At 50.5% G+C, this 16,775-nt stretch overlaps 1 protein-coding gene across 2 annotated transcripts in view; it reads right to left on the bottom strand.

Moving 5' to 3' along the window:
• The window catches only part of LOC144605367 (mitochondrial import receptor subunit TOM40B-like), a 64,022-nt gene extending 47,488 nt beyond the window's left edge, over positions 1 to 16,534 (bottom strand). For both annotated transcript variants that reach the window (XM_078420516.1, XM_078420517.1), the window contains exon 1: positions 16,358 to 16,534. In XM_078420516.1, the coding sequence (XP_078276642.1) occupies positions 16,358 to 16,433 (76 nt within the window). In that variant the 5' untranslated portion in view covers positions 16,434 to 16,534. The remainder of the gene's footprint in view (positions 1 to 16,357) is intronic.
• Between the last annotated feature and the right edge of the window lie 241 nt (positions 16,535 to 16,775).

The following is a 16,775-nucleotide window of genomic DNA, read 5'->3' as shown; positions in this document are numbered from 1 at the left end:
GGGGACATAGCTTCAGAATTGAGGGACAAAGGTTTAGGGGTAACATGAGGGGAAACTTCTTTACTCAGAGGGTTGTGGCTGTATGGAATGGGCTTCCGGTGGAAGTGGTGGAGGCTGGCTCGATTTTATTATTTAAGAGTAAATTGGATAGGTATATGGATAGGAGGGGATTGGAGGGTTATGGTCTGAGTGCAGGTAGATGAGACTAGGTCAGGGAGAATGGTCGGCGTGGACTGGTAGGGCCGGACAGGCCTGTTTCCATGCTGTAGTTGTTATATGTTATATGTTATATGTTAACCTCTACCTAAAGCTCAGCCCCTCCAGCACTGGCAACATCCTCATAAATCTTATCACTCTTTCCAGCTTAAATCCAATTAACCACACATAGATGACATATTTCCTGGAGGCAGATTCCCTCTCTAATTATTCTCTTTCCATGCCAAGCCTACACCACCCCATCTGTCCATACCCCTGGACCATGCCCCCTTTGTCCTGACCAGAGCCTCAATTCCTCTCATCATTAAGTTTTCCTAACTACCACAGAATCTCTTGTCTGCATCCAAACTCCTAACACTATCATCTCCTAACACTATAGCTCCACCTGTCTTCACTATTCCCCGCTGTAGCTCAGAGCCCGAGGGGATTCTTGCACTGTCTGCCTACTCCCTTTCCTGGGGCCACACATCGACCCTGGGCATGACCACCTCAATGTAACTCCTCACCCCCCAGTGATGACGCCTTCTCCCGTCTCCCGCGGACCCCCTCCTCTTGGACTCCCCCGGTGGCCAACTACCCTCACTAGAACTTTTCATCTCCAACTGCCAGCATGACATTAACCGCCTCAAATTCTCCACTCCCCTGACTCACTCTAACCTCTCCCCTCCTGAGCGTGCAGCCCTCCACTCACTCTGCAACAACCCTGACTTAGTCATCAAACCCGCTGACAAGGGAGGTGCCGTGGTAGTCTGGCGTGCTGACCTCTACCGGACCGAGGCCAGATGACAACTCTGACACCTACTCCTACTTATCCCTGGACCATGACCCCACCGACGAGCACCAGACCTTAATCATCAACACCATCACGGACCTCACCATTTCCGGCGCTCTACCCTCTAATGCCTCCAAACTTATCGTTCCCCAGCCCCGCACGGCCCGACTTTACCTTCTACCTAAAATCCATAAACAGAACTGTCCCGGCAGACCCATTGTTTCTGCCTGTTCATGTCCCACCGAACTTATTTCCACCTACCTCGACTCCATCCTATCCACACTGGTCAAATCCCTCCCCAACTACATCCAAGACACCTCACACGCTCTCCATCTCCTCGATAACCTCCGGTTTCCAGGCCCCCACTCCTTCATCTTTGCCATGGATGTCCAGTCACCCTACACCTCCATCCCCCACAAGGATGGTCTTGAAGCCCTCCGTTTCTCCCTCGACTGTAGAACCAGCCAATCCCCATCTACTAACACTCTCCTCCGCCTAGCAGAGCTGGTTCTTACCCTCAACAACTTCTCCTTTGACTCCTCCCACTTCCTCCAAACCAGAGGCGTAGCTATGGGCACTCGCACGGGCCCTAGCTATGCCTGCCTCTTTATCGGGTACGTCGAACAATCCCTGTTCCGGACGTACACCGGCCCCATCCCCGAACTCTACCTCCGCTACATCGACGACTGCATTGGTGCTACCTCTTGTACCCATACAGAACTTACTGACTTCATACACTTCACTACCAATTTCCATCTTGCTCTTAAATATACCTGGACTATCTCCGACATCTCCCTACCGTTTCTAGACCTCACCATCTCCATCACAGGAGACAGACTAGTGACTGACATCTACTACAAACCCACTGACTCGCACACCTATCTGGACTACACTTCTTCCCACTCTGTCCCCTGCAAAAAGTCTATCCCCTACTCCCAATTCCTCCGCCTATGCCGCATCTGCGCCCGGGATGAGGTGTTTCACACTAGGGCATCAGAGATGTCCTCATTCTTCAGGAAACAGGGCTTCCCCTCTTCCATTATAGATGAGGCTCTCACTAGGGTCTCTTCTATATCCCGCAGCTCCGCTCTTGCTCCCCCTCCCCCATTCGTAAAAGGACAGAATCCCCCTCATTCTCACCTTCCACCCCACCAGCCAGCGTATCCAACAAATCATCCTCCAACATTTCCGTCACCTACAACGGGACCCCACCACTGGCCACATCTTCCCATCCCCTCCCCTTCCTGCATTCCGCAGAGACCGTTCCCCCCGTAACTCCCTGGTCCACTTATCCCTTCCTACCCAAACTACCCCCTCTCCAGGCACTTTCCCCTGCAACCGCAGGAGATGCAACACCTGTCCCGTTACCTCCCCCCTCAACTCCATCCAAGGACCCAAACAGTCTTTTGAGGCGAGGCAGAGGTTCACCTGCACCTCCTCCAAACTCGTGTATTGTACCCACTGCTCCAGATGTCAACTTCTTTACATCGGCGAAACCAAACGCAGGCTCGGCGATCGTTTCGCTCAACACCTTCGTTCAGTCTGCCTTAACCAACCTGATCTCCCGGTGGCTGAGCACAACTCCCCCTCCCAGTCTTACCTTTCTGTCATGGGCCTCCTCCAGTGCCATAATGAGGCCCACCGGAAATTGGAGGAACAGCACCATTGACTTCTCCAACTTTAGATAGTTCCTCTGTCCCTCTCTTCCCCTCCCCTTCCCAGATCTCCCTCTATCTTCCTGTTCCACCTATATCCTTCCTTTGTTCCGCCCCCCTCACATCAGTCTGAAGAAAGGTCTCGACCCGAAACGTCACCCATTCCTTCTCTCCTGAGGTGCTGCCTGACCCGCTGAGTTACTCCAGCATTTTGTGAAATCTCACTGTAACTCCTATCTATGACATTCCGTCTCCAGGATGACCTGAGGTCATCTAGTTATTGCCTCAGTTCCCAAAGGCAGTGTGTAAGTAGTCGCAACTCCCACAGCAGTGGTCCTCAAGCACACTCGAAGTCTCCTGCAGGAGGAGCATACCATTCTCCAAACTGCCATCACCACCACTGTACCTTACCCCTTTAATCCTCTGTGCAAAAGCCTCTCGGGACAACGACTTGCATTCACTCGTCACAAGGCATTTCATCACCACACCGCAACACGAGTGTCTATCTTCTTTTTTGTACATCCACGAGGGATAATCACTCCAGGAAGCTAACTACCTTTAGCTGCAAAACTGAAATTGTAGTGTGTGCTGACTTTTAAAAGTCCCACTCTTCATTTCCTGTTTCAGTTGCTCATAGGACACTGCCTTCTCCAGTTTTATTAACAACTTGCCAGGCGTGGACCCGTTGCGTCCAAACCTCTCCTGCAGGCCCGGCAACTCCCGTTGGGTGCAAACCTCTCCTGCGGGCCTGGCAACCCTTCCCCCAACTGACGATGCGTGGACGTGTTGCCAGCCGGTGAGTCTCGCCCGGGGCCGGGAAAGGGAGCCACTCACCCCATCCCAGGAGCATGAGAGCTCTCCTCACCCCCCTCATTGGCCGCTACTCCCATAACTCGGGCGGGTTCTGTCCCCCTCCCCCAACAGCGCACGCGCGGATCCAGTGGCCATCTTACGTAAGTATTAGATCAAAGGGGGCCACAACTGCGCCGTCGCGGACCTGTTTGATCTGCGCGGATCCGGTGGCCATCTTACGCAAGTATTAGATCAACGGGCCCCAACTGCACAAGCGCAAACCCATTGGGTTACCATTGTGACGTTGAACACGGCTGACGGGCAAGGCAAGTGGAAAGCGGTTTATTAAAGTTTAAAAGGTGATTTTTTAAGTTTAAAATGTGATTAACTTTTAAAATAACCATTTGAACCGCAGGCCAATGGTAAGTATTCCTAAAAATCTATTCCTAAAATTGTTGCGCTATCGTGTACCGTTATGGCTGTATTTCGGGAACAGACAGGTATACAATGAAATATACGAATATATATACAAGATGAGAGTTTTAGTAGTAAGAATAGATATATAATATATATATATATATATTCTAGACCACTTGGACCTGTTGGGCCCATTCCTCGTGGAGTGGGGACAGGGAAGGGGAGAGAGTGTCACTGATCTGGGCCCTGTGGCGCCGGCGCTGCAGCGAGAGCGAGCCGTGGACTCAAAGCCTCTCCTTTATTGGTTTAGCACCCTCACAACCCCCACTCAATTCCCCACCTCCCCCCACTCACCCACTCCATGCCCCCTACCCCACCCCCACTTACCCCTCCCCGCCCCCAATCAGGCATCGAGCGTGTGATTGGAGCTGAAGACAACATGGCAGCCCTCCCCAACTGAGCACACTCCATCTCTCCCCCACTCCAAGCCCCCTCTCCCTCCCTCCTCCCCCTCACCCACTCCATCCCTCCTCCTCCTCCTCCTCCTCCTCCCCCCACCCCCCCTTGATGCTCTCGTCATCCCCCACCCAGTCACCCTCTTCATCCCCCTCCATCCCCCTTAACCCACTCCACCTCCCCAACTCACCAACTCCATCCCCCCACCCACTACATATCCCCCTCCCTCACCCACTCCCTCCCTTCGCCCCACTCACCCACTCCATCCCCCCTCCTTCACCCAGTCCATTCCCCCACACCACGCCACCCTCCCTCCTTCCCACCCCCCTCTCCCCCCTTCCTCACCCAGTCCATGCCCCCTCTCCCCTACTGACCGACTCCACCCCCCCCACTCACCTACTCCATGCCCGCCACCCTCACCCACTCCATCCCCCCTCCCCCCCACTCTCCCGCGCAAACCCACTCCATACCCCCCTCCCTCCCCACTCACCCACACCACCCTCCCACTCACCCGCACACACCCACTCCATCCCCCTCACCCTCCCCCCTCACCCACTCCATCCCCACCACTCCACGCCCCCTCCCTCCCCCTCCACTTAATCCCCCCCTCCCTCACCCACTCCATGCCCCCTCCCCCCCACTGGCCCACTCCATCCCCCTCCCCCTCACCGACCCACTCCACCCGCCTCTCTCCCCCACTCACCTACTCCATCTCCCCCCCACTCCATCCCTCCGACCCACTCCATCCCCCCAACCCCCACTCCATCCCCCCAACCCCCACTCCATCGCCCCTCCTCCTCCCCCCACCCCCCTCTCACCCACTCCATCCCCCACCTCCTGCCCCCCACCCACTCCATCCCCCTCCTCCTCGTCACCCACTCCATCCCCCCTCTCCCACTCCAAACCCCTCTCCTCCTCGTCCATCCACCCCCCCTCCCCTGACGCTCTCGTCATCTCCTCCCCCCACTCACCCACTCCATCCCCCCTCTCCCACTCACTCACTCCAAACCCCCCTCCCTCACCCACTCCACCCCCCCCACACCCACTCCACCCCCCCCCCACTCACCCGCACACACCCACTCCACCCCCCCCTTCCGCCCCCACTCCATCCCCCGGGTGGATGGGTGGGTGGATGGGTGGATGGACGGACGGATGGATGGGTGGATGAACGGACGGATGGATGCCCGGATGCCCCCTCCAACCTCTCTCCCCTGTGCCCAACCTAGATGTGCAACCGCAAGCTGAGGGGAAAGATTTCACAGGAATCCTTTAAACGGGCAACGTGTTCACACAGAGGGTGCATTGAATGAGCTGCCAGAGGAGGTAGTTGAGGCAGATTCAATACAACATTTAAAAGACCCTTAGACAGGTACATGAATTGGAAAGGTTTACAAATTCACAAGTTCAGTTATAGCAGTGGAATTAGGCCATTCAGCCCATCGAGTCTACTCTGCCAATCGTGGCTGATCTCTGCCTCCTAATGCCATTTTCCTGCCTTCTCCCCATAACCCGTGACACCCACTCTAATCAAGAATTTCTCTATCTCTACCTTTAAAATATCCACTGACATGGCCTCCACAGCCCTCTGTGGCAATACGTTCCACAGATTAACTACCCTCTGACTAAAGAAGTTCCTCCTCACCTCCTTTCTAAATAGCGCCCTTTAATTCTGAGGCTATGATCTCTGGCCCTAGACTCTTCCACCAGTGGAAACATTCTTTCCACATCCACTCTATCTATGCCTTTTATTATTCTGCAAGTTTCATAGAAACATAGAAAATAGGTGCAGGAGTAGGTCATTCGGCCCTTCGAGCCTGCACCGCCATTCAATATGATCATGGCTGATCATCCAACTCAGTATCCTGTACCTGCCTTCTCTCCATACTTCCTGATCCCTTTAGCCACAAGGGCCACATCTAACTCCCTCTTAAATATAGCCAATGAACTGGCCTCAACTACCTACTGTGGCAGAGAATTCCACAGATTCACCACTCTCTGTGTGAAAAAACACTTTCTCATCTCGGTCCTAAAAGACTTCCCCCTTATCCTTAAACTGTGACCCTTGTTCTGGACTTCCCCAACATTGGGAACAATCTTCCTGCATCTAGCCTGTCCAACCCCTTAAGAATTTTGTAAGTTTCTATAAGATCCCCCCTCAATCTTCTAAATTTCAGCGAGTACTAGCCGAGTCTATCCAGTCTTTCTTCATATGAAAGTAATCTGGTGAACCTTCTCTGTACTCCCTCTATGGCAAGAATGTCTTTCCTCAGATTAGGAGACCAAAACTGTACGCAATACTCCAGGTGTGGTCTCACCAATGCCCTGTACAACTGCAGCAGAACCTCCCTGTTCCTATACTCAAATCCCCTCGCTATGAATGCCAACATACCATTCGCTTTCTTCACTGCCTGCTGCACCTGCATGCCTACTTTCAATGACTGGTGTACCACGACACCCAGGTCTCGTTGCATTTCCCCTTTTCCTAATCGGCCACCATTCAGATAACAGTCTGCTTTCCTGTTCTTGCCACCAAAGTGGATAACCTCACATTTATCCACATTATATTGCATCTGCCGTGCATTTGCCCACTCACCTAACCTATCCAAGTCACGTTGCAGCCTCCTAGCATCCACCTCACAGCTAACACTGCCCCCCAGCTTCGTGTCATCCACAAACTTGGAGATGTGGCATTCAATTCCCTCGTCCAAATTATTAATATATATTGTAAATAGCTGGGGTCCCAGCACTGAGCCTTGCGGTACCCCACTAGTCACTGCCTGCCATTCTGAAAAGGACCCGTTTATTCCTACTCTTTGCTTCCTGTCTGCCAGCCAGTTCTCTATCCACATCAATACTGAACCCACAATACCGTGTGTTTTAAGTTTGCATACTAATCTCTTATGTGGGACCTTGTCGAAAGCCTTCTGGAAGTCCAGATATAACACATCCACTGGTTCTCCCTTATCCACTCTACTAGTCATATCCTCGAAAAATTCTATAAGATTCGTCAGACATGATTTACCTTTCATAAATCCATGCTGACTTTGTCCAATAATTTCACCACTTTCCAAATGTGCTGCTATCCCATCTTTAATAACTGACTCTAGCATTTTCCCCACTACCGATGTTAGATTAACTGGTCTGTAATTCCCCCTTTTCTCTCTCCCTCCCTTTTTGAAAAGTGGGGTTACATTAGCTACCCTCCAATCCTCGGGGTAGGATTCAATGAGGTCCCCCCTCAACCTTCTAAACTCCAGCGAGTGCAGGCCCAGTGCTGTCAAGCACTCATCATATGCATACCCTCTCATTCATGGAATCATTCTTGTAAACTTCCCCTGGAACCTCTCTAGAGCCAGCACATCCATCCTCAGATGTGGGACCCAAATTTGCTCACAGTACTTCAAATACGGCCTGACCAGCACCTTATAGAGCCTCAGCATTACATCTTTGGTTTTGTATACCAGTCCTCTTGATATAAATGCTGGCATTGAATTTGCCTTCCTTACTACCGATTCGACTTACTAATTAACTTTTTGGGAGTCCAACACCAGCACTCCCAAGTCGGTTTGCACCTCTGGTTTCTGCATTCTCTCTCCATTTAGAAAATAATCTACGCCTTTATTATTATTAGCAAAATGCATGACTCCGCACTTTGCTACACTGATTTTCATCTGCCATTTCTCTGCCCACTCTCCTAACCTGTCCAAGTCCTTAGAAACATAGAAAATAGGTGCAGGAGGAGGCCGTTTGGCCCTTCGAGCCAGCACTGCCATTCACTGTGATCATGGCTGATGAAAATCAGCAGAGTCCTTGCTTCCACTACACTGCCTGCCCTTCCACCTATTTTAGTATAATCTGCAAATTTGGCCACAACGCCTTCAATCCCCTTATCCAAATTTAGAGGGATATGGACTAAATCCAGGCAAACGGGACTACCTTAGATGGATTATCTAGGTTGGCCTGGACAAGTTGGGCCAAAGGGCCTGCTTTCGTTCTGTATGACTGCGACCCTTTTCTCCCACTGTCCCACCCCACGTTTCCCTTCCCCTGGCTTCACAATTTACTCTTCTACTAGAATTGGTCTCACTATGGGTCCTGACCTGAAATGCCATCTTCCAGAGAAGCTGCCTGAGCCGCTGTCACCTCACCACTCTGTCTTTTTTTCGTAAACCAGCATCTGCCGTTCCTTACGCCTGTGTCTCCCCCTCCTCCTTTCCTACCCAAGTACTGTAGAATGACTTTTAAATGTCATATTGGTATCTGTATCCACCACCCAATCTGGCAGTACATTCCAAATGTGGACAACTACAACACGAAATCCAACTACTATATTCAATGGTTAACACAAAATGATGGAGTAACTCAGCGGAACAGGCAGCATCTCTGGGGTCGAGATTCTTCTTCAGACTAATCAGTTACTCCAGCATTTTGTATCTACCTTCAATTTAATCCAGCATCTGCAGTTCTTTCCTATATTCAATGCCTTGGCATAAACATACCAAATGGCTTTTTCACTATCCTATCCACCAGTTTCACCACCTTCAGGGAGCTATGGACTTGCAGCCCCAAGATCTCTCTATACAACAATGCTCCAAAGGTCCCTGGCATTTACTCGATGCACCCTAGCAGTACTTGACCTCCCAGAGTGTATGGATTCATTTCTGTCTACCATCAGTCTGCCAAGCTTCCCAACTGATCATTTTTCGCTGTATCCTCAAATTACCTTCTTTGCTTTCCACGACGCCACCAATTTTCACGTTGTCTTCAAACTTACTAATCCCTACGTTCTCATCCAAATGCTTTATATAATTATACAGTGTAGAAACTGTATGACTATATAAAGTATAGCCAGTATAGTACAGGCCTTTCGGTGCTATTTGCTCGCACCAACCAACATGCAACATCTCCACTAGTCCCACCAGCCTGCATTTGGCCCATATCCCTTGATACCTAAATTATCCATATACCTGTCCATATGCTTCATAAACGTTGTAATAGTAACTGTCTTAACTACATCCTCTGACAGCTCATTTCATACACTTATGTTTTGTTTGAAAAAAGTTGCCCCTCACAATCATATTACATCATGCCCCCCTCACCTTAAACCTATGTTCTCTGTTTCTCGATTCTGTGTAAAAGACTGCATTTGCCCAATCTATTCCTGTCATGATATTATACACTTCTGTCGGATCACCCCTCATCTTTATGCGCTCCAAGAAATAAAGTCCTAGCTTGCTTGACCTCTCCCTACAGCTCTGGCCCTCGCGTCCTAGCAACATCTTCATAAATCTTTTCTGTACGCTTTGCAGCTTAACAAGGTGACTACAATTGAACACAATACTTCAAAAGAGGCCTCACCATTGTCTTGTACAACTGTAACAACTTCCAATTTCTATACAATACTCTGACTGATGAAGTTCAATATGTTGAAAGATTTCGTAACCAACCAATCTACTTGTGACGCCACTTAAAAGGAACTATGTACCTGCATTCCTAGATCGCTTTGTTCTACAACACTCTCCAGAGCCCTGCCATTCACTGTGTAGGTCCTGCGCCGGTCTGACTTTGCAAAATGCAACACCTCGCATTTGGCTGCATAAAAATCCATTGTCCATTCCTAAGCCCACTTACCCAACCGATCAAGATCCTGCTACAGGTTTTGACAACCATCTTTGCTATCTTCAACACCACTTCTACTCACTATCCCGCGGTCTAGGCTTAAGCTCAGGGGTGACCGCGCTTTTGCGGTTGCAGCTCCTAGACTGTGGAACAGCATCCCTCTCCCCATCAGAACTGCCCCCTCCATCGACTCCTTTAAGTCCAGGCTCAAAACCTATTTCTACTCCCTAGCGTTTGAGGCTCATTGAGGAGGCGCTGTGAACTGTTTGCGTGTTTCCGGCTGTATATATATGATATGATATGATATGATATGATACTGTATGTTTCATTTTTTTTCCATTGGAACCTAATCAGATGTACAGCACCTTGATCAACGTGGGTTGTTTTTAAATGTGCTATACAAATAAAATTGACTTGACTTGACTTGACTTACTTTACTGACATCTGCAAACTTACTGTAAGAAAATTAACTGCAGATGCTGGTACAAATCGAAGGTATTTATTTCACAAAATGCTGCAGTAATTTTCTGAAAACTTATTAATCATGCTTTATATGTCCTCATCCAAATAACTGATATAAATGATAAACAGCAATGGGCCCAGCACCCAGCCCTATTGAATGGCGGTGCAGGCTCGAAGGGCCGAATGGCCTACTCCTGCACCTATTTTCTATGTTTCTATGTTTCTATGACAGATCAGCCATGATTGAATGGCGTTGTAAACCTGATGGGCCGAATGGCCTAATTCTGCTCCTATCACTTAAGACCGTCTGACGTTACAGGCCTCCTGTCCGAAAAACACCATTCCACCATCACCCTCTGCTTCCTTCCTTGAAGCCAATTTTCTATCCAGTGAGCTAGCTCACCTTGAATCTAGCCTACCACGCAGAACTTTGTCAAGTGCCTTGCTGAAATCCATATAAACATAGCACAAAAAGTAAGGAAATTTGTGTTTGGTATATTATTTCTTTGTTGTAACAATGCTTCTTGGCAATAAATCTTATACCGTTGGAAAGCCTGTTTATTTCCCTTTTAAATGGTGCCACATTTGTAAGGAACATGCATTTGTGGGATGAGCAGCAGAGCTGAGTATATCGGTTGCGCCCATGAAAAATTTGCCAAATCTTCTCTGCCAATGCCAAACAGCTTATTCTGCTGTTGCTATTGACTCTTGTTTTGAGCTTCTGGTACCCCCAGGTGCTGACAATCAGGTGCCTGATTGGCACCTGATTGGCAGCATCTGTGAGCATGGGCCCTGCTACAGTGGTCAGTAGGTGTCTGCTCCAAGAATCGGCATGCCACGTTTGACTGATCTGGATAGGGCCCGTGCGATAGGGCAACTTCAAGCTGGTTGCAGGCATGCATAAAAGAGGTGTGGGGTGGCATCTCCCTCACTGGAAAAACGAGGCTTGTCATCATTGGAGGCAATCTCAATGCAGAGAGATATCGAGATGAGATTCTGCAACCAGTGGCAATCCCATATCTCCACAGTCTGGGACCGAACTCTATCCTCCAAGATGACAATGCTCGCCCCCACAGAGCAGGGTTTCTCAGAGACTACCTCCAGAATTTGGGAGTGGAGAGGATGGAATGGCCTGCCAGCAGTCCTGACCTCAACCCCATTGAACACTTGTAGGATCAGCTTGGGCGTGCTGTTCGTGCCAGAGTGACCAACACAACCACGTTGGCTGACTTGCGACAAATACTGGTTGAAGAATGGGATGCCATCCCACAACAGTGTGTGACCAGGCTGGTGACCAGCATGAGGAGGAGGTGCCAGGCTGTTGTGGCTGTGTATGGTTCTTCCACACGCTACTGAGGCTCCTGTTTATTAAATGAATAAATTGTCAAATTGCCAATATGTCTTGTTTCTTCAGACTTCAATCATCCAATCCACCAAACAACACCGAACAAGAGTCAATGGCAGAATAAGCTGTTTGGCATTGGCAGAGAAGATTTGGCAGATTTTTCATGGGCGCAACCCACATACTCAGCTCTGCTGCTCATCCCACAAATGCATGTTCCTTACAAATGTGGCACCATTTAAAAGGGAAATAAACAGGCTTTCCAACGGTATAAGATTTATTGCCAAGAAGCATTGTTACAACAAAGAAATAATCTACCAAACACAAATTTCCTTACTTTTTGTGCTATGTTTATATGTCAACAGCTCTCCCCTCATTTATTTTTTCAGCTACATCTTCAAAAATTCAATCAGATTTGTGAGACACGATCTCCCACATGCATACACCAGTCTGAACAAATGTCTCGACCCAAAACGTCACCCATTCCTTCTCTTCAGAGATGCTGCCTGCCCCGCAGTTACTCCAGCTTTTTGTGTCCATCTCCCACATGCAAAACCATGTTGACTACCCCAATCAGCCCTTGTCCATCTAAATGCATATATATCTTATCCCTCAGAATACACTCTAGTAACTTTCCAACCACAGATGTTAGGCTCACTGGCCTATAGTTCCCAGGTTTATCCCTGCAGCCCTTCTTAAATAGAGGCACTAGGTTTGCCACCCTCCAGTCTTCCGGTACCTCATCCGTATTTAATGATAACAGGGCACCTCTAATTTCCTGTAGCTTCCCAGTGCCTTTCGATATATCTGATTAGGCCCAGGGGATCTATCTACCTCCCTACTCCTTAGGATATTCAGCACCTTCTTGACCGAAATACTGACCACCCCTCAACACATTTCCATTGACTGCCGCATGTCTTTTTCTAAGGTAAAAATAGAGGCAAAATTAAGGATCTTGCCCACCTCCACCTCAGCTCCACATAGAGGGCCCCCCTCAGGAGCAGGAACATTGGGATCTGTCAATTACGACTGACGGCAGGTACAATGGGACCTGTCAATGAAACTAACAGCAGTTACAGTGGGACCTATCAATCAGACTAACAGTGTGAACAAAGGCTTTCAATCGATCCAACGGAGAAACAATCAATCGGGTCAATCAATGTAAGAACTGCAGATGCTGGTACAAATCGAAGGTATTTATTCACAAAATGCTAGAGTAACAGCAGGTCAGGCAGCATCTCAGGAGAGAAGGAATGGGTGACGTTTCGGGTCGAGACCCTTCTTCAGACTGATGTCAGGGGGGGCGGGACAAAGGAAGGATATAGGTGGAGATAGGAAGACAGTGGGAGATCTGGGAAGGGGGAGGGGAAGAGAGGGACAGAGGAACTATCCAAAGTTGGAGAAGTCAATGTTCATACCACTGGGCTGCAAGCTGCCCAGGCGAAATATGAGGTGCTGTTCCTCCAATTTCCGGTGGGCCTCACTATGGCACTGGAGGAGGCCCATGACAGAAAGGTCAGACTGGGAATGGGAGGGGGAGTTGAAGTTGAAGTGCTCAGCCACCGGGAGATCAGATTGGTTAAGGCGGACTGGGCGCAGGTGTTGAGCGAAGCGATCGCCGAGCTTGCGTTTGGTTTCGCCAATGTAAAGAAGTTGACATCTAGAGCAGCGGATGCAATAGATGAGGTTGGAGGAGGTGCAGGTGAACCTCTGTCTCACCTGGAAAGACTGTTTGGGTCCTTGGATGGAGTTGAGGGGGGAGATAAAGGGACAGGTGTTGCATCTCCTGCGGTTGCAGGGGAAAGTGCCCGGGGATGGGGTAGGAAGGGACGAGTGGGTAGGAAGGGACGAGTGGACCAGGGAGTTACGGAGGGAACGGCCTCTGCGGAACGCAGAAAGGGGAGGGGATGGGAAGATATGGCCAGTGGTGGGGTCCCTTTGTAGGTGACGGAAATGTAGGCGGATGATTTGTTGGATACGCTGGCTGGTGGGGTGGAAGGTGAGAACGAGGGCGATTCTGTCCTTGTTACGAATGGGGGAGGGGGAGCAAGAGCGGAGCTGCGGGATGTAGAAGAGACCTTAGTGAGAGCCTCATCTATAATGGAAGAGGGGAAACCCCGTTTCCTGAAGAATGGCAGGAACAATGTGACCTGTCATTCAGAATAATGGTGGGAGCAAAGGAAACTGTCGGAATAATGGTGGGAATAACGGTGGGAATGATGGGACCAGGTAATCAGACTGAGACCTTGTCAATCAATCTAATGACAGGAACAATGGAACCTGTCAATCAGAGCAGGATATATTAATGGATGGATGGAAGATGCTGCAAAACTGCAGATGCTGGTCTATAAAACATGCCCCATTATCAATAGTTGATGGTCATGTGTTCAGCCCACCGCAACAGCTCTACCCCTCTTATTAACAGGAGATGCCCAGTCTGCTTCCTATCTGTCCTATCCCCAAACTCTATCTCCGCTATATTGACAACTGCATTGGTGCCACCTTCTACAGCCGTGCAGAACTCACAGATGTCATTAACTTCACTCATTAACTTCACTACTAATTTCCAGACTGCACACAAATCCACTTGGACCATCTGCAACATCTCCCTTCCATTTCTTGATCTCACCTTCTCCATCACAGGAGATAGACTATTGACTGACATCAATCAGACACCTACTGCCATGCACAGCTGCCAAGACTACACTTCTTCCCACCCTGTCTCCTGCAAGGACTCTATCCCCTACTCCCAATTCCTCCACCTACGCTGCATCTGCGCCCAAGATAGAGCTTCGCAGCCTCAAGGGTCGGAGGTGGAGCGTGGTGGGTCGACGAATCCCGCAGCGATCAGTGCCTGGGTGTGTGGAGCCTGCGGCTGGGGCTTGGGTCGACGCCACAGACGGTTCCGGAGAGGACCCAGCAGCGTTAGTGGAGAGGTCGGATGGCAGTTAATGATGGTGCCGACCGACAGACGAGGACGGACACACGGAAGTGAGGGAAGGAACAAAGGAGGACCCGACGTGGGGGGACTGCTGTGAGGGAGGGGGAAGAACAATGGACAACCCAGCATGAGGTAGGGTGGAGGGAGGAAAGCACAAAGGGCAATTTGTGACTTTGTAAGTGCCCTTTACGGGCAACTACTTGCATACCTTTGGATATGCAAGCAAATTTCACTGTGACTTGTCACATGTCACTTTATTAAGTGTTCAATCAAACAATGAGGTGTTCCATATCATAGATGAGGCCCTCACAAGGGTCTCCTCGATATCCCGCAGCTCCATTCTTACTCCCCCTCCCCAAAGTCACAACAGGGACAGACTCCCCCTTGTCCTCAGCTTTCACCCCATCAACCGTCGCATATGCAGCAAATATTAACATTTTTGCCATCTCCAACAAGATCCTACCTCTCGCCACATTTTCCCATCTCCACCCTTTTCCGCAGAGACCATTCCCTCCTCCCCAGGTACATTCCCCTGCAAATACAGGAGATGCAACACCTGGTCTCCTTCCTCGACTCTGTCCAAGGATTCCGACAGCCCTTTCAGGTTAGGCAGAGGGTTCATTTGCACCTCCACCAACCTCATCTACTGTATCTGCTGTTTAAGGTGTGGACACCTGTATATCGGCGAGATCAAGCGCAGGCTTGGCGATTGTTTCGCTCAACACCTTCGTTAAGTCCCCCTATGCCAACGCAATCTCCCTGTTGTTAAACACTTTGACTCCCCCTCCCATTCCCATACTGTCCTGGGCCTCCTCCACTGAGGGAGGCTCAACGTAAATTGGTGGAACAGCACCTCATACAACCCAGCAGTATGAATATTGATTTCTCCAACTTCAAGTAACCCTTGTTTTCCCTCTTTATCTGTACCTCACCCACTCTTGTTTTCCGACTAGTTTCACTGTCCTCCCGATTAATTTTACTGTTTGTATGCTTTGTTCTCACCATCTCTTGATCATCAATGATCATCGTTTGCTTTGATCTGTCCTTTTTCACACCATATATGCTCTTCATACCCTTCATGTCTCTAGTTTCCCTCTCCCCGACTCAGTTTGTAGAAGGGTCCCGACCCAAAAACGTCACCCATTCCCTCTCTCCAAAGATGCTGCCTGTCCCGCTGAGTTATTCAGCGTTTCGTGCTTATCTTTGGTGTAAACCAGCATCAGCACTTCCTTCCTACACATCCGATCTGTCTGTCACAGTTGTCCAACCCCCTCTTGAAACACCGCACAAAGCCTCGCCCCTTCAGCTTGATTTGGGAATATAAAGTCAACCACCTTGCCTGACAGTATCAAGCCTCGTCCCTGTTAAATGGCAGTACCAAGCCGAACCCTCTTTCCCACTCCAGTCAGCCGTTTCATAAACATCAAGACCAGCATAAGACACCTGGATACACGGGTAATTGCAGATGCTGAAATATTGAGTAAAATCCGCATGTTGGGAGTGCTGCCCCACCCCGCGGGTATCAGCTGGCAACGCCGGTGGAGGGACGCCAACATGCTGCACCTTCCCCCCACTCCCCCATCCCTGCCCACCCAGGGCACATTGCCCCTTCCCTCCCCCGCACCGGGGCATCTGCACCCATCCTGCCCCTCGCCCGCGTCCCTTCACCCGGCCGCACCCCTCACCTTTGCTGCGCCGGTGCAGCCGCTCGAAGCTCCCCGGGTTGCGGAGCCGCTGCTCAGCCGCCACGCCGTTCCCCATCGGCCTGCCTGCAGGGTTGTGCGGGATCCGCTGCCAGGTGTTCCCTAGGCCGCCACCCACCCCTGGTAACCGCCAACCGCCCGGCGTCGGGGGCCGCCATCTCGTACTGCGCGCGCAGCCCGCAACCCGCCCCCCCCGCCCGTGCGCGTGACGTCACACGCCGACGTTCCGACGGCACCCCGCCCCCGCGACGTCAGGCTGACGTCACTACGGCGCCCCGCTCCCCGAGATGTTAGACGCCGACGTCCCCCTGCCGGCTACCTGACGTCACAGCGCGACCCTTCGCCCACTCGCTTTGACGTCAGACAGCCCACCCCACTCCCCGCCTGCAGCGCCGCCTCT

This window comes from Rhinoraja longicauda, chromosome 24, assembly GCF_053455715.1.
Source record: "Rhinoraja longicauda isolate Sanriku21f chromosome 24, sRhiLon1.1, whole genome shotgun sequence".
Classification (NCBI taxonomy): domain Eukaryota; kingdom Metazoa; phylum Chordata; class Chondrichthyes; order Rajiformes; family Arhynchobatidae; genus Rhinoraja; species Rhinoraja longicauda.
The sequence above is the reverse complement of the archived record's forward strand: the minus strand, read 5'-3'. Positions and strand labels throughout refer to the sequence as shown.